At 37.3% G+C, this 25,373-nt stretch overlaps 2 protein-coding genes and 1 pseudogene across 2 annotated transcripts; all 3 read left to right on the top strand.

The window, feature by feature from the left end:
- Positions 1–1,149: 1,149 nt before the first annotated feature.
- On the top strand, positions 1,150–2,030 carry LOC118528788 (olfactory receptor 51A7-like). Its single transcript, XM_036081415.2, is given in 2 exon segments — positions 1,150–1,417; positions 1,420–2,030. Coding segments are annotated over 2 exon segments (834 nt in total). The 5' UTR covers positions 1,150–1,194.
- Positions 2,031–12,866: 10,836 nt separating this feature from the next.
- LOC118528774 (olfactory receptor 52J3) lies at positions 12,867–13,787 on the top strand. Its single transcript, XM_036081402.2, has one exon. It carries the CDS (start codon positions 12,867–12,869, stop codon positions 13,785–13,787), a length of 921 nt encoding a protein of 306 aa, XP_035937295.2.
- Positions 13,788–24,256: 10,469 nt separating this feature from the next.
- On the top strand, positions 24,257–25,160 carry LOC118528789 (olfactory receptor 52A1-like; annotated as a pseudogene).
- Positions 25,161–25,373: the final 213 nt, after the last annotated feature.

Raw genomic sequence — 25,373 nt, 5'->3', positions numbered from 1 at the left:
GGTGTGAAATGATATCTTGTTGTGGTTTTGAACTGCATTTTCACAATGATGAATGATGTGAAAGATCATTTACATCTGCATTATTGAGTTATAAAGATTCTTCCTAAATTCTGGATGCATGTCCAGATATAGGATTTGCTAATATATTCTCTTATTCTGTGTGTTGTCTGTTGACTTTCTTGATGGTGTACTTTGAATCACAAACTTTTCTTTTTAAGATTTTTTTTTTATTTATTTGAGAGAGAGAACGAGATAGAGAGAGAGCATGAGAGGGGCAGGGTCAGAGGGAGAAGCAGACTCCCTGCTGAGCAGGGAGCCCCATGCGGGACTTGATCCCGGGACTCCAGGATCATGACCTGAGCCGAAGGCAGTCGCTTAACCAACTGAGCCACCCAGGCGCCCATGAATCACAAACTTTGAAAAAAGTTTGATTAAGTCCAATTTATGTATTTTTTTGTTTATACTTTTTGTGCCATACAAAAACGTTTCTAACCCAAGTTCACAAAGATTTACTCCTTTGTTTTCTTCAAATGGTTTTACTGTTACAACTCTTGTATATGTCTTATATTTTGAAATAATTTGTATATAGTATGAGGTAGGGATCTAAATTCATTCTTTTGCATGTCAATATGTAATTGTCCTACCATCATTTTTGAAAACAATACAATTTCTTAAAGGTTAAATATTAAATAACTGCACATGTATCTGAATGTGATGTTCTTGATTTGAACCTATGTTAATGCATATAATTTCCAAATCATAGAGTGTCACTATCCTAACAAAATATGCTATAGGAGATAGAGTCTGATAAATTTTCTGTTCCCTTCTTATGTGCTGAGTCTAGGGAAAACATTTTGAATATTTATATCCATCTACTGATGAGTATATGAGGAATGGGTATATTTTCATGTTCCTGTATCCTTACATATATTATGATATTTTTCCTGTCCATACTTTACAAAATGTTTTATTTTCATCCTAAGAATTATTGCAGAATAGGTGGAATCACAGGATTTCCATTGACCCAAATGACTGGACAAATGGCTATACAAATACACATTTAAGCAAACTCGTTTTTGCCATTGCAGGAAGGCTCTCCTGAGACCCCCATCCTGATCTCACTTTCCTGCAACGTCATTCTGTAACAGCTCAGAAGTGGAAACCTCTGCCTTCTTCCTCACTGGGATCCCAGGCATGGAGCATGCTCACATTTGGGTCTCCATCTCCATTTGCCTCATGTACCTCCTTGCCATCTTGGGGAACTGCACCATCCTCTTTTTCATAAAAACAGAGACCTCTCTGCATGAGCCTATGTATTATTTCCTCTCCGTGCTGGCCTTTTCTGACCTGGGACTGTCCATCTCTTCCCTTCCAACCATGCTGAGAATCTTCTTGTTCAATGCCACTGGAATTTCCCCAATGCCTGTTTTGCCCAGGAGTTCTTCATTCATGGATTCTCAGCTGTGGAGTCATCGGTACTTTTCATCATGTCCATCGATCCCTTGATAGCCATCTACAGTCCTCCCAGATACACCTCCATCCTGACCAGTGCCAGAGTCATTAAAATTGGCCTCGTGTTTGCTGCATTATGTATTATGTTTGTTCTCCCTTTCCCCTTTATTCTAAAGAGACTGAAATTCTGTAAGAAAAGCCTTCTATCCCACTCCTACTGCCTCCATCGGGATGTCATGAAGCTGGCCTGTTCTGACGACAGAGTCAATGTCATCTATAGACTGTTTGTGGCTCTAACAGCTTTGTTAGACTTGGTGTGCATTTCTGTGTCTTACACGCGGATCCTGAACATTGTTCTGGACATTGCCTCACACAAGGGCCGCCTCAAGGTCCTCAACACTTGCATCTCCCATATTTGTGTTGTGCTGATCTTCTATGTGCCTATCATCACCTTGGCTATTATTCACCACTTTGCCAAAAATGTTTCTCCAGTTGTTAGGATCATCATAGCTGATATCTTCCTTCTGGTTCCCCCTCTGATGAATCCTTTTATATACTCTGAAGAGTTAGCAGATTAGAAATCTAATTCTCATGAAATTATGTGAGAGAAAATGTTGATGGGAAACCTCAGCTGCGATGAGTGCCCACCTCACTTGGCAATGTTTGAACAAATGTAGGGGTCCAAGAAGGACAGTGAAGTAATAGAGGTTGACAAAAATATATATTTCATAATCTCAGCAGGCTCATCAAATTTCAAATTACAGATTTCATTTAGCAGCAACATCCTACATGGCTTGGGGTTACAATATGTTGACCACTGCATTTTCTACCTCCTTTTTCTCTTTTACCTCATCACACAACCAGCTATATGATTATTTCAACAACAGACACAGAAGTACCATCTTTATTTGATTAAATAATTTTTTAAATTTATTATTCTAAAAAAAATTAGTATGTTCATTTGGGAAAAAACAACATAACTCTAACTCAGCCATAATCAGCTCTGTCTAAAGTGAACTGAAAGATTAATCACACACACACACACACACACACACACGCACGCACACACACACACAGCATCACATCCCCTAAACATCTATTTTGTGTGCATGTGTGTGTATATTTGTGTGTATGTGTGTGTGTTTGTGTGTTGGGGATGATATATGTATGTTTGTGTGTATGTTTCATCAGCAATTCAAATAAATCATAAAAATGCTCCTATATGTAAGTACTGTGAAACATGTATTAATGTAAATACCATAGTAGATGAGCAAATATGTAATCGATTTATATTTTAAGTTCTCTGCAATATATTTAATAAACCTCCTTCTTTAGTATGCATATTGGGTGAGCTGCTCCTTACAAGTTTGTATAGTACTCTCTTTTTGTCAGTCACATACCTAAGCAGCAGTATTATTTCTTAACTGTTTACATCCTACATCAATGTGTATGTGATTGAAGTAGAATATTTTAATTTCTATCTTCGTCAGTGTCTAGCAAAGTACCTGGAACATATGAATTGTTTATTGTTTGTTAAGAGCATAGCAATCCTAGCACATTTTGAAGACACGAATATAATACATGATAAGAAAGCCAAAGAATCCATTAAAGTATGTCTGAAAATCCCTGTTAATATAAAGTTCACTTCTACAAATTAATTACTTGGATAGAAATTAAAATAAAAGATGGGGCGCCTGGGTGGCTCAGTGGTTAAGCATCTGCCTTCGGCTCAGGTCATGATCCCGGGGTCCTGGGATCAAGCCCCGTATTGGGCTCCCTGCTCAGCAGGAAGCCTGCTTCTCCCTCACCCACTCCCCCTGCTTGTGTTCCCTCTCGCTGTGTCTCTCTCTGTCAAATAAATAAATAAAAAATCTTAAAAAAAAAAGAAATTAAAATAAAAGCAAGCACAAATATATTCAGCAATCTTAAAATAAGTGGAGTAATCTCATGGATGTAGATAAGATCTAGTTGGGTCCTCATGAAAAGTTATCTAACTGAATTTAGTCTCACTTCTAATAAGCACTACTATTTATCCACACTAAATCCTGAAAATTAGAAGGTCTGTATTAGTAAGATAAACACTCCATGCTAGAGACGGTACTAAATTGCAATATCTTAAGCAACACAACATTCTTAGGTGAGACATTGCAATGGTTCACAGATAGGAAATAGAAGTTGCAGGAACCTGGGGAGCTTCATCATCCTTAAATTCTAGAAGTCATTGTTAGCATCGCCAACTCTTGCTCTCTTCACCTTTCTTCTTTGCTTCAATCACTGGTCTGAATGAAGCCCCCTACATGATGAGTAAATGGTCACAAGCTGGAGGGATAGGTAGTGGGGACACTTCTTATGTCTCCACTAACAGAGAAGAGAGTGGACTTTCACTATGAGCTTCACTTAGAGACTTAAGGAAAGGGCTGAAAAATACGAAGTACTTGATATTCTTAAACCAGAACTGGTCATAATACCCTTGGATATGAACTCAATGTGATTGGCAAAACTGGGTCACGGCACTACTACAATCATTGTGACTGGAATACCTGAAGGAAGATGTTTCTTTTCCTAGGAGGGTTGAAGAAATGGTATTTGGAAAAAATAGAACAAAACAAATTAAATAAAGTAAAGGAAAACCAAATAAAACCAGTAGCTAGGTCTACTAGACCTGCCAAAGAGCAGAATGACATTACTGAGAAAAAATATAAAAAACATGATTTAAGAAAAAATTATTTAAGGATACATAAGAAATGAACTCAAATAGTGGCCTTTATAAAGGAATTTTTTTGGGAGTTTTACATCCATTATACTTTTACACCAATAATTAGGAATTAGTGTACTTAGAGAATGCAATTCATCATGGAAATGGTAAGTCATCTTTAGAATGCTACAGTTAAGAAGACAGATAAGTACACTGACATATATCATCTCAGCTGATAGCACCTATATAAGAGCCAATGAAAGCCCTCCTTTCAATCTTGGCAAGGCATTAGAATCACTTGGGAGCTTTTTAAAGTCTGGATAGTAATGTAACATCACAGGCCAATTAAATCAGAATACAAAATTTTTAACCTATTATCCTATTGATGGATATTGGAGTTGTTTCCAAATTTTGACTGTTATAAATAAAATTCCTATAGATAATCTTAGAGATGCATTTGATTGTGGCAGCTGTAGTATTTATGTTATGGTATTTGATTATGATATTAATTTGTATTTTCTTAAATGCAAATTGAACTGTGAGAGTTCAAGTATACTTTTTTACATTACTTACTAATTTCTAGGAGTTCTTTATTCTTTGTCAGATATGTGTAATAAAGATATTTATTCCTCGTGGATTGTTTGTCTTTTGGTCTTCTTAAAAGTGTTGTTCAGTGAACAGAAATTCTTCCCTTTTGTTAATTATAAGTGAATATTATTACTTCAGGGCTAATTTTTTTACATCCTTGGTTATTCCAAGGTCATGAATTTTTTTTTATAATTTTTCTTCTACATGTTTCTTTTCCTTTTATGTTTAATGCTTAGGTCTATGATCTAGCTGAAATTAATTTATGATAAAGCTCAATATTTATTCATTTATTTTTGTATATAAATTGCTCCAGTTTATTGAAAAGATCTTTCCCTATTGAATTTTGTCACTGTCATTTTGTCTCTTCTTGTATGTTGGTTTGCAACCTCAGGAATTTACCAGGTAAAATCTGACACTGGCCTCCATACATGGAGGGCAAGCAGAGACCAAAGAAAGAGGCAGACCTCTCCACATTGGTAGGTGGCAGGTTTAATAAGCATGGAAACATATGTGAGGCTTGTCTTGGGTAGTCATAAAACGAGTAAATCTCCACACCTGCTTGCCAGAATCTTAAAAGTTTATATAAAGGCTTTAATGGGGTTCAGTCAGGTGTACCATCCAGATGGGCTCAATAACACATTGCTTTCTCAAGGCTATGTCCTTGAACATTTCAGGGCTCCCACTGTGGGAATGGTGCACAGAATGTACATTCTGAGGATCGGGTTGGGGGTGAGGAGCCTCCAATTATCCAGGTCCAGCTCATGGGTCAGTTGACAGTCACATCCTCTTGATGAATTCCTCCAACATTGTGTCAGTACCACACCGCTGAATAAATGTAACTTTGGAGTTAGTCATGAGTTCTAACGGTGCAGTTCATTCATTGTTTTTCTTGTTTTGCCTATTCTAGGTCTTTTGCATTTCCACATAAAGTTTACAATCAGCTTGTCAATTTCTACAATAAAACCTACTAGGATTTGATTAGAATTGTGCTGAGTCAATGTTACTTTGTGAAGAATTGTTAGCAACACAGAGTTTTCTAATTAATGAGCTTGATATCTCTACTTATATAGATCTCCTTGAAATTTTCTGCAATGTTTTGAATTTATCGGTGTAGGTATCTTAAAAGTATTTATTATATTTATTTTTACGTATTTGATTTTACTGATTAAACACCTTGACTGACATAAATGGTATTTTATATTTATACAAATTGTTTTTTTCAAGTGTGTAGGAACTCAGTTTCGTATATTGCTGGCTGGCTTTTTAAAACTAACTTATTCTTGGGTGCCTGGGTGGCTCAGTCGGTTAAGAGTCTGCCTTTGGCTCAGGTCATGATCCCAGGGTCCTGGGATCAAGTTCCATATCAGGCTCCGTGCTCAGCCTGGAAACCGCTTCTCCTTCTGCCCCCTCCCCCCGACTTGTGCTCTCTTTCTCTCTCGCTCTCAAAAATAAACAAATAAAATCTTTAAAAAAAACTTAAAAAAAATAAAACTAACTTATTCTTGTTCATTGATGAGTGAATAAGGAAGATGTGATATATTCATACAATGGAATATTACTTAGCCATAAAAAAGAATGAAATCTTGCCATTTGCAATGACATGAGTGGATCTAGAGAGTATAATGCTAAGCAAAATAAGTCAGAGAAAGACAAATACCATATGATTTCACTTATATGTGGAAATTAAGAAACAAAACAAACAAGTAAAGGGGAAAAAAGAGAAAGACAAACCAAGAAATAGACTCCTAACTATAGAGAACAATCTAATGGTTACCAGAGGGGAGGTGGGTGGGGGCATGGGTGAAGCAGGTGATGGGGCACTTGCTGAGGGCACTTGCTGAGATGAGCACCGGGTGATGTGTGGAAGTGTTCAATCACTATATTGTACACCTGAAACTAATATTACACTGTATGTTAACTAAATAAATAAAAACTTAAAAACGTAATAAAGTTATAAAGTTAAAAATTAAAATTAACTTATTCTTAATATTTATAGATTTCTAAATAATCATATCATTTGTGAGTACAGACATTTTTACTTTATCCTTTCAAATTTTTATTCTTTTCATTTCTTTCTTCTTTCCATATTACGCAGTCCTGGACATCCAGTAGAATTTTGAACAGAATACTGATAAGGACATCCTGAACTTTACATGTGATTGAAAGAAAATGTCCAACATTATATCATGATTGTAATGTTAGCTATAGGATTTTTATATATCTATCAATTCAAGGTAGTACTCTTTATTTCTAGTTTGCTCAGAGGTTTTGTGATGAAAATATATTAGGATTTTATCTATTGAGGTGGAATGCAGTTTTTCCTCTATGTCAGTGTGAAATTTATTCATGATTATTGAAAAGTGTGTATTTTTATGATCTACTCCACTTGGTCACGATGTATTATTATTTTTTTATATATCAATATACTTTACTTGCTATTTTTAATATGTTTGTAGATATCTACATTCACAAAATATATTAACCATCAATTACTGTTTCTCATCCTGTAATTGTCTAGCTAGGTATCACACATGAAACTAGTGGAGAAGTGTTTTATTCTCTAACAGAGTATGTGTAATATTGGTATTATTTTTTTGTTAAATGCCTAATATAAATAAGAAGTGTGGCTTCTTGGCCTGGAGTTTACTTGAGGGCTTTTTTTTTATTATGTTATGTTAGTCATCATTCAGTACATCATTCGTTTTCGATGTAGTGTTCCATGATTCATTGTTTGCGTATAACACCCAGTGCTCCAAAAAATTATGAACTAAGTGCTGTTAACAGATAAAGAACTATCCACCTTTTTGTTTTCTTGTTTAAATTCTGGAGACTAGTGTTTTTCAAAAAATTTGTCCATTTCATCTAAGTTATCTACTATAAAAAAAAGTGTTTTTTAAATCATATTCATTGTACCCACTTAATATTTTTATATTAGTAAAACATATGGTGATATTTATTGTTTTTTGATTTTTTAATTTTATTATGTTATGTTAGTCACCATACAATACATCATTGGTTTTTGATGTAGTGATCCACGATCCATTGTTTTCGTATAACACCCAGTGCTCCATGCAATACGTGCCCTCCTTAATACCCATCACCACGCTAACCCACCCCCCCAAAACCCTGTTTGTTTTTCAGACTCCATAGTCTCTCATGGTTCATCTCTCCCTCCGATTTCCCTCCCTTCATTTTTCCCTTCCTTCTCCTAATATCCTCCATGCTATTCCTTATGTTCCACAAATAAGTGAAACCATATGATAATTGACTTTCTCTGCTTGACTTATTTCACTTAGCATAATCTCCTCCAGTCCCATCCATGTTGATGTAAAAGTTGGGTATTCATCCTTTCTGATGGCTGAGTAATATTCCATTGTATATATGGACCACATCTTCTTTATCCATTCATCTGTTGAAGGGCGTCTCGGCTCTTTCCACAGTTTGGCTATTGCGGACATTGCTGCTATGAACATTGGGGTGCATATGGCCCTTCTTTTCACTACATCTGTGTCTTTGGGGTAAATACCCAGGAGTGCAATTGCTGGGTCATAGGGTAGCTCTATTTTTAATTTTTTTGAGGCACCTGCACACTGTTTTCCAAAGTGGCTGTACCAACTTGCATCCCCACCAACAGTGTAAGAGGGTTCCCCTTTCTCCACAACCTCTCCAACATTTGTTGTTTCTTTCCCTGTCCATTTTTGCCATTCTAACTAGTGTAAGGTGGTATCTCAATGTGGTTTTGATTTGAATTTCCCTGATGGCTAATGATGATGAACATTTTTTCATGTGTCTGTTAGCCATTTGTATGTCTTCTTCAGAGAAGTGTCTTCATATCTTCTGCCCATTTTTTGACGTGATTATTGTTTTTTGGGTGTTGAGTTTGAGAAGTTCTTTATAGATCTTGGATACCAGCCCTTTATCTGTAGTGTCATTTGCAAATATCATCTCTCATTCTGTGGGTTGCCTCTTTGTTTTGTTGACTGTTTCCTTTGCTGTGCAGAAGCTTTTTATCTTGATGAAGTCCCAAAAGTTCATTTTTGCTTTTGTTTCACTAGCTTTTGGAGATGTATCTTGAAAAAAGTTGCTGTGGCTGATGTCAAAGAGGTTACTGCTTATATTCTCCTCTAGGATTTTGATGGATTCCTGTCTCACATTGAGGTCTTTCATCCATTTTGAGTTTATCTTTGTGTATGGTGTTAGAGAATGGTGTTAGAGAATGGTCATTCTTCTGCATGTGGCTGTCCAATTTTCCCAGCACCATTTATTGAAGAGACTGTCAAACTCTCTCTTTTTGCAGACGACATGATACTTTACGTGGAAAACCCAAAAGACTCCACCCCCAAATTACTAGAACTCATCCAGCAATTCAGTAATGTGGCAGGATACAAAATCAATACACAGAAATTAGTTGCTTTCTTATACACTAACAACACAACTGTAGAAAGAGAAATTAGAGAAACGATTCCATTTATAATAGCACCAAAAACCATAAGATACCTCGGAATAAACCTAACCAAAGAGGTAAAGGATCTATACTCTAGGAACTACAGAACACTCATGAAAGAAATTGAAGAAGACACAAAAAGATGGAAAAATATTCCATGCTCATGGATCAGAAGAATACACATTGTTAAAATGTCTATGCTACTCAGAGTAATCTATACCTTCAATGCCATCCTCATCAAAATTCCAATGACATTTTTCAAAGTGCTGGAACAAACAATCCTAAAACTTGTATGGAATCAGAAAAGACCCGAATCACCAAGGAAATGTTGAAAAAGAAAAACAAAGCTGGGGGCATCACGTTGCCTGATTTCAAGCTATATTACAAAGCTGTGACACCAAGACAGCATGGTACTGGCACAAAAACAGACATATAGACCAATGGAACAGAATAGAGAACCCAGATATGGACCCTCAACTCTATGGTCAAATAATCTTTGACAAAGCAGGAAAAAACATGCAATGGAAAAATATATTTTTTTAAAGATTTTATTTATTTATTTGAGAGAGAGAGCATGAGCAGGTCAGGGGAAGCAGCAAAGGGAGAGGGAGAAGCAGACTTCCCGCTAAGCAAGGAGTATGATTGCTTGATCCCAGGACTCTGGGATCATGACCTGAGCCTAAGGCAGATGCTTAACTGACTGAGCCATCCATGTGCTCCTGCAAAGAGAATATTTAATGTTATTAGAGATTTCAGAAGAAAAATGGCTACAGAGTTAGTAGTGATTAGTGATTCCTAAACTTGTTCTGCATGAATAATATCTATGCAGCTATTCTTGTGAGTTGAAATCTATAATAATAATAATAATAAATAATAATAATAATAATGATAAGAAGAAAAAGAAAAAGAAACAAGTTATAATTGACCGCTTACTATGTATAGGACACTGTTCTAAATGCCTCGGAGACATTTAATTTGTATCTCAAATGTACCCAATGAGGAAGGCACTATTTTGATTTCCATTTTATAGTTAAGGAAACAGGCACAGAAATGATACCTAAGTCACCCAAAGTCACACAGCTAATGTATGTCAGAGCCAGAACTTGAACACCAGCACTGTGGCACCAGGATTGAAATTTAGGCACTTATCAATAGGACTTTTGAAATTTGTACAGGCAAAATTGTGGTCGTGGTAGGGAATTCATGTACAGAAAACAGAATGGAAAAAAGATCATGGATCTATGTCCTTAGTGCTACTTGGGGAAAGTCAAAGCAGCTTTATGAGAGGGTTTGGAAAAGATTTAGTGAAAAGAAATAGTAAAATTGAAAAAAGCCTTCTATACTAGTTAAAATATTTGAATTTAAATTAGCTAGTTCAAATAAATAAATAAATGAAGAAATGGACAAATAAATAAATAAATATATAAGCTAGTTTCTTCTATATGTAGGTCAGTAAGCCACAGACTTGGACCACAGAGTCACATTCACATGGAGATATAGTATATCTATTTTCACATCTGTCAAGTAGAGATGACAAAATCTATGTACTTTATCCCCACTCTTCAACTTTTGTTTACATACACTTCAGTTTGCTTCTATGTTCCTTGGGGTTTTTGGTTTGGGAAATTGAATCTAGAGGTTTGTGTGCAGTCTCCAAGGACTCAATCCCAGAGCTTGGTGTAAAGCTGGGATTAAAATGGGATGTTTTCTTAGAAATATCCCTTAGGTGCTAGAAGCCTAACATAAAGGTACTCTCCATGCAGTCCTCAGAGAGGGGTATAAGGGCTGTGCTGCTCGATGCTGTGTGTAAGTCTCGATTCCTATGGAAGGAAAAGGTGAATCAGCTGCTGGTGTCTGGTGAATAGGTGTGGCAGGAAATGCAGAGAGACATGGGCAGAGCAGCCTGAGAACTGGACCGAGAGGCCAACTGCACCAGGTAGAAAAAAACCAAAATTATATCTTTAAATGGGAATGAGATTATCTTTAAAAGTCTCAGGAAGATCCAATGCCTTTAATATCATCCTGTCAGTTGCATTGGATGAAATAAATTTCCATGTTGGGAGGAAGGGATGAGGCCAATAGAGAGCTGCTGTTGAGAATGGGTTCCTAGTGTTGCTCCACAATAAACAACGGGGACTCTCCACCTTGGCCTTGGCCATCACCTTTCTAGGCAATGGTTTCTTACATGGCCAAGGTGTTTACATTTTTACAGACAAATAAGAGTCTGTGCACTTTGTGGCACTTGTTCTTTCTTCGTTGGACTGAACTCACAAATGATAGTTTTTTTTACCTTGATATGTTTTCTATATTGAAAAAAAATTAAAAAAATGATAAAGTGAAGCTATGACAAGGGCAAAAATGGATATCTCTGCTTTATTTTTTAATTATTTATTTATTTATTTATTGAGAGAGAGAGAGCCTGTGTGAGTGGGGGAGAGGCACGGGCAGAGGGAGAGAGAGAATCTCAAGCAGACTCCATGCTGAGCATGGAGCCCAACAAGAGACTCAATCTCTTGACCCTGAGATCATGACCTGAGCTGAAATCAAGAGTCTGACGCTTAACTGAGCCACCCAGATGCCCCTATCTCTGCTTTATTTTTGGTTACAACTGCTGAACCATACATTCCAGGGCAAGTTCCTTTACCTCATTCTGAGTGGTTTGATGCATTCTGCAGCATTTTGAAGGTATTACTTAGGTATCTTTCTCCATACCCTTCAGGTCACTGCAGAAGTAGATTCTTCTCTATTGAGACACGATTGTCCCATAGAGCTGCAAAAAATACCTTCTCTAGTACCAAAATCATTTGAGGCTTTCTACCCAGATTTTCAGTGTCTTGAATCAGTAAGAGGAGTAACCAAGCAAGTGTTGGCTCCATAACAGTGGTAAAATTAACACCAATAAGATTAATAGGTGCTCTGAGAGTACTGGATATGCTGTGAGTGAACAAGTGTGAAATGGCATTAGACAACCCTCATTTTCCCTTTCCCAACTGATACTCAGGGCTGTCTGTAAATCATAAGCAATGGCTGTTTCTAGTCCTGGCCAGGCATCCCAAAGGGCCAGCCCTTATTATCTGATTTTGTGTCTGTGAGAGGCTGCTGGGCATGGGTCCGGGTTTTTACATATCAGTCAGAAGAATTCAGATTTTAATTGTGAGTACCTATACACCTGGATCTATAATTTATTTTCATTATGAATTTTTAAGGGTATTTTCTTTCTTTTCTTTCTTCTTTCTTTCTTTCTTTCTTTTTCTTTCTTCTTTCTTTCTTTCGTTGTTTCTCTTTGTCTTTTTTTTGCTTAAAGGCATTTTTGACTGACTCTGTAGTGTATTAACTTGACCTCATCTCTCCTTCAGTGAATAATGAGCTCTAATTATTAGAAATCTTCACTGAGCTTGCTGCAAGCCTCCATGTTTGGGATTAGAACTCAATCAGTAGGCAGGGTGGAAACTCTGAATATGACCTTGACCTGCCTTATCAAATGGCTGTGAGATATCTCATACATGTTCTTCAGTAGCACACTTACTATGTATTAAGCATGACATCAACTCTATGCTGAAACACTGAGCTACCAATTGACATGTCATCACCTTTACCCTCTGATCTCTCTTCTGATCTCTCCGTCTTGCTTTCTCTCATTTTTCCCCTAGAAGAGGAACAGCTTTACCTCCTTTGACCAGTGACAGGATGATATACCAGAACAGAAGTATTTTTCACCCAGCCACATTCTTCCTCGTTGGAATCCCTGGTCTGGAAGGGGCTCATGCCTGGATCTCCCTGCCTTTCTGCTCTGTTTACCTGGTGGCCTTACTGGGCAATGCCACACTTTTGCTGGTCATCAAGATGGAGCAGAGCCTGCAGAGGGAGCCCATGTTCTACTTTCTGGCCCTCCTTTCAACTATCGATTTGGCCCTTTCCACAACCTCTGTTCCCCGCATGCTGGGTATCTTCTGGTTTAATGCTCATGAGATTAACTTTGGGGCTTGTGTGGCCCAGATGTTTTTGATCCATGCCTTCACTGGCATGGAGGCCGAGGTCCTGTTGGCCATGGCCTTGGACCGTTATGTGGCTATCTGTGCTCCACTCCACTATACGACCATCTTGACATCCCGGGTGCTGGTGGGCATCAGCGTGTGCACTGTGGTTCGTCCAGTTGTGCTTACACTTCCCATGGTCTATCTCATCTACCGCCTACTCTTTTGTCAGGCTCACATAATAGCTCATTCCTACTGTGAGCACATGGGCATTGCAAAACTTTCCTGTGGAAACATCCATATCAATGCCGTCTATGGGCTCTTTGTGGTTTCCTTCTTTGTCCTGAACCTGGTCCTTATTGGCATCTCCTACGTCTACATTCTGCGAGCTGTCTTCCGCCTCCCATCACAGGATGCTCGGCTAAAAGCGCTCAGCACGTGTGGCTCTCATGTTGGGGTCATCTGTGTTTTCTATATCCCCTCAGTGTTCTCCTTCCTCACTCACCGATTTGGACACAACATACCACGTTACATTCACATTCTTGTTGCCAACCTCTATTTGGTTATCCCACCTTCACTCAACCCCATCATTCATGGTGTAAGGACCAAACAGATTCGGGAGCGAGTGCTCTGAGTCTTTGCTAAAAAGTAGGTACTCTTGCCTTTGTTTACCAAGCATTTTGACCTAGCAAGGAAAATGTGGGCTCTTTTCAGAGAGTTTTCTCTGTCTAAATTTAGTGTTGCCAAACTATATTCCAGAGCATTTGATCTTGGCCCATTATTGATTCTATGATTCTTCAAAATATTTCAAGTTCAAGGACTAATTCTTTGGAAGCAAGAACTGTTTGCATTATTTCACTCTGTGTGAGAGTGAACAGTCCAAGCAATGACCATTCCCATCATTACATTTGCAATGCTTTTTTTCTCCCTCCGTTTTTTAAGTCCTACTTTTCCCTCCGTTCAACAAAAGTAAGACAAGGAAACATACAACAAATGCCTTTGTTTTCACAACATGGAATTAAAAAACTATTATTACTGTGGCTTATTTACCTTGATGTTATTCTTAATCAAATACATGAGACATTTAATTTGAAATGACTTATGAGTCTTACCCTACCCAGTTCCAGTTTTGTCTTATCCTCAGAGATAGGAATGACCACTATATGCTTTTCATTTCTCTTAGAGTCTAAATTGATCTTTTTACATTCAATAATTTCTATGGGGTTTGGGATTATAATTTTTTTATTTCATGTAAATGGTAATGCACTGTATCATTTCACAGACTTACTATTAAATTTAGAGATCTGTCTATGTTGATACATATGGGATATAGTATCCTTTTAAATGTACTAGAATATTTTGTTTGCATTTTATCTTTTCATAATTTGAATATATAATATTTAAGTTATTTTTAATTCAGAATTGATGTGACATCTTTATGAATCATTTTTGTGCATATCTGAAAAATTTCTAAAGGTTCTACCCTTAGAAAAAGTAGGATCGTCAGATAGTAGATTACTGATTGAATAGGTCATGTTCTTCTTTATTTTTATGGTATTTACTGATTTCCTTGCCTCCTCTCCAAATTTCTGCCTAGCTTCTTAAAAGTCACATAGCATGAGTTTTTGATTACACTTGACATATTAACACTTCCCTATAAGCTCTTTATATTTAATACCTTATTTTCATATGGCAGATTAAATTTTTAAATGAAATCAATACTGATCATATTACCTATAACACATGATTTTATCACTTTCAGACTTAGGGCTTCTGCATAGCTTTATTATATATCAACATCCCAACATCTATGTTGTTATTGGGGTGTGTGTGTGTTAAGTTTTACTTTTAATTCCAATCTAACTGCAATTTATTTTGAGGTGAGATATAAGGAAATGAAATACCTTTCTGCTTCTATTTTTAACCTGTGTAATAACATAAATGACTTAATAACTCATCACTTCAGAACTGATTTTCATTTATTCTTTCTTCATATTAAATTTCAATTTGTAGAAGAGTCTGCTTTTCATTTATATAGTTGGTTTGTCTGTTCTTGAACCAATATCACAAGGTTTTTCATCACTACAAAATTATAATATATTTTAATAACTTTTAAAGTTGATTATCCTCCTATACTTTTCTCACTCTCCCTTTGTTCTTTAAACTAATTTGTATAAAAATAAAATAACATGCTGCCATTTTGTTGTACTTAAAAATACCCTGATGGAATTTTGAGTTCATTTACTATTTGGTTCATTTACTATCAATTAATTAAATGAGGTGTCTTTAATTCCTTAATGTATTAACTGAGAATTAATTATGCTCCTCACTTGGACAAGCACAGATGATAAAATGTGCCTTGGTGTAACTTACTATGACTTCTTTGTTAGCACTTTGTTTCCCAGAATTCTCTTCCTTGTAAGTTTCCAATTTAGAGTTGGTCACATCAGAAATGCATAAGCTGTGGGAGCAAATGTGAAACAGCAACCACTATTTTCTGTTCAATGTTGTTTACAGGCAGTGACAGAGAAACACAGGGATACTAGAGGATTCTCATTTCTCCCCATATCCTACAGCTCCCCACACAGCTCTCCATGGCTACTGACCTGCTTATCAACAGGGATCACAAATGCACCACCAGATATTTTACTGCAAACACAGAAGCAGTAGCCAGGAGTAGCTAATCAACTTCCTAAAATTTCTACACTCACTTCCTTTATGATTCCATACCAGAAGCTGAGAGTACTTAGTCTTCTGCAAATACCAACTCATTCATGCGGGGCTAATCTGGTTAGTAAATTTGTTTTTGGATCTTTTTTTCCCCCTAGCTCCTCCCACAATTGTATCTAATTCCTATAATAAATTCTTTATTCCTTAATACTCATAGTAGTTCTGACCCTAACTGACATAAGTATAGATAGCAGAAGTGCTTCCTCCATAACAAATTCTTAAGAATGGAATTTGGAATTAGTTCCTTACCTAATTAGCCTTAGGGAAATTAGGGCCTCTGCTGCTATTGGCAAAGGGGACATTGGTGGTATGTAGAATGTGGTGACAAAACATATATTATTACCTTCTATAATCAAGTGCTTAAAGAAGACAAGGCTTTGAGTGTCCAAGCATTTCTGCCAAATATTTTAGTAAGAATAAGAAAAGTATAAATTTGTTCTTTCTGTGATAAACAAGCTGGAGAAGGAGGATAAAGGAAATAATGAGCCAGTGAGCTCAGGGCTTTAAATATCTAGCCCAAGGCCCAGGCAAGGAAACAAAGCTTGTGAGACTATGCTTAAAAAAAAAAAAAAAAATTATCTCCTAATCTCCTGGTAGGTTATTTATTAGAAAGAAATAGAACTCTAAATATTGGAATGGAATTATGTGAGTAGATGTCAATGAAGCAAATCCTGAGCTCTGCCAAACTCCCTTTACCATTAGAAGCAGCTCTTCTTCTCTTGTATGAGGTAGATAGTCTCCCCCTGTTCAAAGAAAATGTAATATCTTCCCCTGAGGTAGCTGGCTTAAAATGGATTGGTGATCTATGCCATAAAAATTCCCAACACTCCATATGGTTTCTGAGAATAGTGGTGTCTAAAAGGAATAAAATGTGGGTAACCTATATAATTAAGATTTTCTATTCACCATGTTATGAAAGCTAAAAGTAAGTAAAATTAATTCAATAGAATATTTTTTTTACAGTCATTAGAAATCTTATTTATAAAAAATTATTAATGACATGAAGTAGTGTTATATCTCAACATATTTTTTATTATGTTATGTTAATCACCATAAATTACATTATTAGCTATTTTTTTTATTATTATGTTATGTTAATCACCATATATTACATCATTAGTTTTTGATGTAGTGTTTCATGATTCATTGTTTGCGTATAACACCCAGTGCTCCATGAAGTCTGTGCCCTCTTTAATACCCAACACCAGGCTAACCCATCCCCCCAACCCCCTCCCCTCTAGAACCCTCAGTTTGTTTTTCAGAGTCCATAGTCTCTCATGGTTCATCTCCTCCTCTGATTTCCCCCCCTTCACTCTTCCCTTCCTGCAATCTTCTTCTTCTTCTTTTTTTTTAACATATAATGTATTATTTGTTTCAGAGGTACAGGTCTGTGATGCAACAGTCTTACACAATTCACAGTGCTCACCGTAGCACATATACTCCCCAATGTCTATCACCCAGCCACCCCATCCCTCCCACCCCCCACCACTCCAGTAACCCTCAGTTTTTTCCTGAGATTAAGAATTCCTCATATCACTGAGGTCATATGATACATGTCTTTCTCTGATTGACTTATGTCGCTCAGCATGATACACTCCAGTTCCACCCGTGTCATTGCAAATGGCAAGATTTCACTCCTTTTGATGGTTGCATAATATTCCACTGTATATATATACCACATCTTCTTTATCCATTCATCTGTCGATGGAAATCTTGGCTCTTTCCATAGTTTGGCTATTGTGGACATTGCTGCTATAAACGTCGGGGTGCACGTACCCCTTCAGATCCCGACATTTGTATCTTTGGGGTAAATAGCGAGTACTGTAATTGCTGGATCATATGGTAGCTCTATTTTCAACTTTTTGAGGAACGTCCATGCTGTTTTCCAGAGTGGCTGCACCAGCTTGCATTCCCACCCACAGTGTAGGAGGGTTCCCCTTTCTCCTCATCCCCGCCAACATCTGTCATTTCCTGACTTGTTAATTTTAGCCATTCTGACTGGTGTGAGGTGGTATGTCATTGAGGTTTTGATTTGGATTTCCCTGATGCTGAGTGATGTTGAGCACTTTTTCATGTGTCTGTTGGCCATTTGGATGTCTTTTTTGGAAAAATGTGTGTTCATGTTTTCTGCCCATTTCTTGATTGGATCATTTGTCAATTGTACATTCTTCTTGAATTTGGTACTTCTGCATTCTTTGGGCATTTTGGTCTGCTACTCCTCCACCATCTTGCTCCTCCTTAAATTGTACATTCTTCTTGAATTTGGTACTTCTGCATTCTTTGGGTGTTAAGTTTGTTAAGTTCTTTATAGATTTTGAATACTAACCCTTTATCTGATATGTCATTTGCAAATATCTTCTCCCATTCTGTCAGTTGTCTTTTGGTTTTGTTGACTGTTTCTTTTGTTGTGCAAAAGCTTTTTATCTTGATGAAGTCCCAAGAGTTCATTTTTACCCTTGCTTCCCTTGCTTTTGGAGATGTTTCTAGGAAGAAGTTGCTGTGGCTGAGGTCGAAGAGGTTGCTGCCTGTGTTCTCCTTTAGGATTTTGATGGACTCCTGTCTCACATTGAGGTCTTTCAACCATTTGGAGTCTATTTTTGTGTGTGGTGTAAGGAAATGGTCCAGTTTCATTCTTCTGCATGTGGCTGTCCAATTTTCCCAACACCATTTGTTGAAGAGACTGTCTTTTTTTCCATTGGACATTCTTTCCTGCTTTGTCGCAGATAAGTTGACCATATAGTTGAGGGTCCATTTCTGGGCTCTCTATTCTGTTCCATTGACCTATGTGTCTGTTTTTGTGCCGGCACCATACAGTCTTGATGATGACAGCTTTGTAATAGAGCTTGAAGTCTGGAATTGTGATGCCGCCAGCTTTGCTTTTCTTTTTCAACATTCCTCTGGCTATGCAGAGTCTTTTCTGGTTCCATATAAATTTTAGGATTATTTGTTCCATTTCTTTGAAAAAAGTGGATGGTATTTTGATAGGGATTGCATTAAATGTGTAGATTGCTGTAGGTAGAATTGACATCTTCACAATATTTGTTCTTCCAATCCATGAGCATGGAATGTTTTTCCATTTCTTTGTGTCTTCCTCAATTTCTTTCATGAGTATGTTATAGTTTTCTGAGTACAGATCCTTTGCCTCTTTGGTTAGATTTATTCCTAGGTATCTTATGGTTTTGGGTGCAACTGTAAATGGGATTGACTCCTTAATTTCTCTTTCTTCTGTCTTGTTGGTGTATAGGAATACCACTGATTTCTGTGCATTAATTTTATATCCTGCCACTTGACTGAATTCCTGTATGAGTTCTAGCAGTTTTGGGGTGGAGTCTTTTGGGTTTTCCACATGAAGTATCATATCATGTGCAAGGAGTGAGAGTTTGACTTCTTCTTTGCTGATGTGGATGCCTTTTATTTCTTTTTGTTGTCTGATTGCTGTGGCTAGGACTTCTAATACTATGTTGAATAGCAGTGGTGATAGTGGACATCCCTGCCATGTTCCTGACCTTAGGGGGAAAGCTCTCAGTTTTTCCCCATTGAGAATGGTATTTGCTGTGGGTTTTTCATAGATGGCTTTTATGATATTGAGGTATGTACCCTCTATCCCTATACTCTGAAGAGTTTTGATCAAGAGAGGATGCTGTACTTTATCAAATGCTTTTTCTGCATCTATTGAGAGGATCATATGGTTCTTGTTTTTTCTTTTATTAATGTAGTGTATCACATTGATTGCTTTGTGGATGTTGAACCAACCTTGCAGCCTAGGGATAAATCCCACTTGGTCGTGGTGAAGAATCCTTGTAATGGACTGTTGGATCCTATTGGCTAGTATTTTGGTGAGAATTTTTGCATTCATTTTCATCAGGGATATTGGTCTGTAATTCTCCTTTTTGATGGGGTCTTTGTCTGATTTTGGGATCAAGGTAATGGTGGCCTTATAAAATGAGTTTGGAAGTTTTCTTTCCATTTCTATTTTTTGGAACTCTTCAGAAGCGTAGGTATTAATTCTTCTTTAAATGTTTGGTAGAATTCCCCTGGGAAGCCATCTGGCCCTGGGCTCTTGTTTTTTGGGAGATTTTTGATGACTGCTTCAATTTCCTTAGTGGTTATAGGTCTGTTCAGGTTTTCTATTTCTTCCTGGTTCAGTTTTGGTAGTTGATACATCTCTAGGAATGCATCCATTTCTTCCAGATTATCTAATTTACTGGCATAGAGTTGCTCATAATATGTTCTTATAATTGTTTGTATTTCTTTGGTGTTGGTTGTGATCTCTCCTCTTTCATTCATGACTTTGTTGATTTGGGTCATTTCTCTTTTCTTTTTGATAAGTCTGGCCCAGGGTTTATCAATCTTGTTAATTCTTTCAAAGATTCAGCTCCTATTTTTGTTGATTTGTTCTACTGTTCTTTTGGTTTCTATTTCATTGATTTCTGCTCTGATCTTTATTATTTCTCTTCTCCTGCTGGGTTTAGGCTTTATTTGCTCTTCTTTCTCCAGCTCCTTTAGGTGTAGGGTTGGGTTGTGTATTTGAGACCGCTCTTGTTTCTTGAGAAAGGCTTGTATTGCTATATACTTTCCTCTTAGGACCACCTTTGCTGCATCCCAAAGATTTTGAACAGTTGTGTTTTCCTTTTCATTTGTTTCCATGAATTTTTTAAATTCTTCTTTAATTTCCTGGTTGACCCATTCCTTTTTTAGTAGGATGCTCTTTAGCCTCCATGTATTTGAGTTCTTTCCAACTTTCCTCTTGTGATTTAGTTCTAGTTTCAAAGCATTGTGGTCTGAAAATATGCAGGGAATGATCCCAGTCGTTTGGTACTGGTTGAGACTTGATTTTTGACCTATGATGTGATCTATTCTGGAGAATGTTCCATGGGCACTCGAGAAGAATGTGTATTCTGTTGCTTTGGGATGGAATGTTCTGAATATATCTGTGAAGTCCATTTGGTCCAGTGTGTCATTTAAAGTCTTTATTTCCTTGTTGATCTTTTGCTTAGATGATCTGTCCATTTCAGTGAGGGGGGTGTTAAAGTCCCCCACTATTATTTATTGTTGTCGATGTGTTTCTTTGCTTTTGCTATTAATTGGCTTATATAATTGGCTGCTCCTATGTTAGGGGCATAGATATTTACAACTGTTAGATCTTCTTGTTGGATAGACCCTTTAAGTATGATACAGTGCCCTTCCTCATCTCTTATTACAGTCTTTGGTTTAAAATCTAATTTGTCTGATATTAGAATTGCCACCCCAGCTTTCTTTGGGTGTCCATTAGCATGGTAAATTGTTTTCCACCCTCTCACTTTCAATCTGGGGGTGTCTTTGGGTCTAAAATGAGTCTCTTGCAGACAGCATATCGATGGGTCTTGTTTTTTTATCCAATCTGATAGTCTGTGTCTTTTGATTGGGGCATTTAGCCTATTTAATTCAGGATAACTATTGAAAGATATGAATTTAGTGCCATTGTATTGCCTGTAAGGTGACTGTTACTTTATATTGTTGTGTTCCTTTCTGGTCAATGTTACTTTTGGGCTCTCTGTGCTTAGAGGACCCCTTTCAATATTTCTTGTAGGGCTGGTTTCGTGTTTGCAAATTCCTTTAGTTTTTGTTTGTCCTGGAAGCTTTTTATCTCTCCTTCTATTTTCATTGACAGCCTAGCTGGCTGCATATTTTTCTCATTTAGTGCTCTGAATATATCATGCCAGTCCTTTCTGGCCTGCCAGGTCTCTGTGGATAGGTCTGTTGCCAATCTAATGTTTCTACCATTGTAGGTTACAGATCTCTTCTCCTGAGCTGCTTTCACGATTTTCTCTTTGTCTCTGAGACTCATAAGTTTTACTGTTAGATGTCGGGGTGTTGACCTACTTTATTGATTTTGACGGGGGTTCTCTGTGCCTCCTGGATTTTGATGCCTGTTTCCTTCCCCAAATTAGGGAAGTTCTCTGCTATAATTTGCTCTAATATACTTTCTGCCCCCCTCTCTCTTTCTTCTTCTTCTGGGATCCCAATTATTCTAATGTTGTTTCGTCTTATGGTATCACTTATCTCTCGAATTCTGGCCTCATGATCCAGTAGTTGTTTATCTCTCTTTTTCTCAGCTTCTTGATTTTCCATCATTTGGTCTTCTATATCAGTAATTCACTCTTCTGCCTCATTTATCCTAGCAGTTGGAGCCTCCATTTTTGATTACACCTCATTAATAGTCTTTTTGATTTCGACTTGGTTAGATTTTAGTTCTTTTATTTCTCCAGAAAGGGTTTCTCTAATATCTTCCATGCTTTTTTCTAGCCCAGCTAGTATCTTTAAAATCATCATTCTTAACTCTAGCTCTGACATCTTACTAATGTCTGTATTGATTAGGAGAATAGATAATGAGAGAACAAAATGCTAGCAATGTAAACACGACCCCAGAAAAATATACACCAAACAAATCAGAAGATATATGAAACCGGGGGAAAAGAAAGGGAAAGAAAGAAAAAAGAAAAAAAAAAAAAGAAAAGTAAAAGATAAAAACAAACAAACAAACAAACAAACATACAAACAAAACAGAATATGATCAAAGATGATCAGGCTGGTGCATAGATCAGTGCCACACACTAGATTCTGGGCATATTTTGGTCTGTTAGGCGAAAGTGCCCCCCAAAATTTTAAAGAAAGAAAAACTTATATATGTACAAAAATAAGGGTAAATATGATGAAGGGATGGAATATGACTGTAAAGATGAAAATTATAAAAGATTTTATAAAAGGAATTGATAAGATAAGAAGTTGTTTGGGGACACCTGGGTGGCTCAGTTGGTTAAGCGACTGCCTTCGGCTCAGGTCATGATCCTGGAGTCCCGGGATCGAGTCCCACATCGGGCTCCCTGCTCCGTGGGGAGCCTGCTTCTCCCTCTGACCCTCCCCACTCTCATGTGCTCTCTCTCTCTCTCTCATTCTCTCTCTTTCAAATAAATAAATAAATAAATAAAATCTTTAAAAAATAAATTAAAAAAAAAGAAGTTGTTTGAAAAAAGAAAGAAGAGGATTTAAAAAAAAAAAAAAGGAGACAATGTGATCAGGCAGGAGACTAGAGCAAAGCCATACACTAGAGATTTAGGGTATATTTTGGTCTGTTAGAAGAAACTGTATCCTAATATTTTAAAGAGAGAACAATTATATATATATATATATATATATATATATATATATATATATATATATACCAAAAATAAGGTTAACTACTATGATGCGATAGAATATGACTCTTCCAGAAAGTGGTTGCTTTTCTGTTCAGAGAGTCACTGCTATTCTTTTCTTCGATCTCCTGTTGAGTTTGTATGTGTTCAGAATGGTTTGGTCCCTATCTAGCTGAATTCCTGGGACCAGATAAAATTTTGCTACTCTTCCACCATCTTGCTCCTCCTTAAATTGTACATTCTTCTTGAATTTGGTACTTCTGCATTCTCTTTTTTCTTTTTTTTCTTTTTTCTCCTTCTCTTTCTCCTTTTCTTCTTTGTCCTAAGCCCCCATAATAATAGCCTATTTCATACTCCCTATTCCACAAATCTACCCTAAATAAGTGAGCATTAATTATTTACAGAACTAATATCATCTGGCTGTATCTGAAAGATGACCCGCCCTCTTCAAATTTCCTCTAAGGGCCACAGTTAGTGCCCTGAAAAAACAGTAGCATGTTCAATATTTTGATAAAGGAATGAGTTAATATAAGGAAGACAAACCATTCTAACAAGCTCCTTTTAGAACCAATGCCAACAACTCTGAGATAAAGAACTCCCTCCCCGGCACCAGGAGTAATGTGGTTAATACTGAAGGCTCTCATAGGATTATAAACTAATGCACACACAGTGACAGAGACAAGATTTCTTCTCGGATATCAGGACTAGGAGAATTTCCAACTGCAATGTAATTGGGTTAGCATCTAGGTAAAGAATGAACACCTAATATTGGCTTTTCAGGCAAACTAGGCTAGAACTCAAGAAAGATGGCAAAAATCAGTATTCTCAGTTTCATGGTTTCCATTTCCACAAGGGCTAAGGCAAAGATCCCAAAATTTTCTCATTTTTTACATCTGGTTAAGATCTGCAGGATTGTTTGCTTTTGCCATTCTAACATGAATTATAGAATTTCACCAGAACATTCTGGCCAAACTGCCACCCAAAGACCTGAACTTACTTGTTCAATGCTCAATATGGTTGAATGGTAATAGCTGAATGATAGTGAGGGATGAAGGCTTTTCATTTCTCATCCAAATTTTCTTCTGCAGGTGTCAGAATCCACAGTGAGAAGACAGAATACCAACCTCTATGGCATCCATCAATACTTAGTATTTGAACCCCAGAACTGTAATCTTGATTGGGATTCCTGGACTAGAACATGGGCAGTTTTGGACTGGGTTTCCTTTCTTTGCTGTGTGCCTAGTGGCTTTTTTGGGAAATATTATTTTACTAATCATCATTCCTGTAGAATGCGGCCTGCACCAGCCCATGCACATCTTCCTGGCAGTGCTGGCAGCCGCTGACATAGGACTCTGTGCAGCCCTTGCTCCCAAGATGTTGGCCGTCTTCTGGTTCAGATCTTGCTCCATGGCCTTTGACACCTGCTTAGCTCAACTGTTCTTCATTCATGCCTTGCAGTACTTGGAGTCTGGTACTCTGTTGGCCATGGCTTTTGACCGCTACATTGCCATCTGTGATCCACTGAGGCACACATCCATCCTCACACCTTCCACCTTGGGTCATATGATAGTAATAGTGGCAATCCGAGCTATAGTGCTGGTTGGTCTGTTACCCATACTAATCAAAAGATTATGTTTTTCATTTCATTGTAATTGCCCACTCTTACTGTGAGCACATGGCTGTGGTCAAGCTAGCTGCAGAAGATGTCCGAGTCAATAAAACATGCGGTCTTTTTGTCAGTTTTACCATACTGGGATCTGACATGATTTTTATCCTCATTCCCTACATCCTTATTTTCCAGGCTGTTTGTCGTCTCCACCAAAAGGAGGCACGGCTCAAAGCATTTAATACATGCACAGCTCATATTTTTGTTTTTCTTGAGTTTTATATTCTTGCCTTCTTCTCCTTCTTCAGCCACTGTTTTGGACATGTTGCTCCCCCTACCCACATTCTTCTTTCTACCATCTACCTCCTTGTGCCACCTGCACTCAACCCTATTGTCTATGGTGCAAAAACAAGGTAATCCGTAAGCATGTGGCACAGATTTTTCTTCTGAGTCATATATCCCACCAGTGAGCTATCAAATGTTTGTGGTCATGTAGAGAATATTTTCATTTCTTAGAGATGGAGAGAGTTTGGACTCCATGTGTTCATTGCTGGGGATTCACATGCTCTATCTTAAACTTTTATTTTCACAGGTTTACATAAAAGGTATCCAGATTAACGATACTTGTTCTCTATCTGTAATGCATTTGACTTCTAATCTAATCTTTATCATTTCCTTCCTTTTACTTTCCTTGTGTTTAATTTGCAGT

Source organism: Halichoerus grypus, chromosome 11, assembly GCF_964656455.1.
Source record: "Halichoerus grypus chromosome 11, mHalGry1.hap1.1, whole genome shotgun sequence".
Taxonomy (NCBI): Eukaryota; Metazoa; Chordata; class Mammalia; order Carnivora; family Phocidae; genus Halichoerus; species Halichoerus grypus.
Note: the sequence above shows the minus strand (reverse complement) of the source record. Positions and strands in the feature narration are given on the sequence as shown.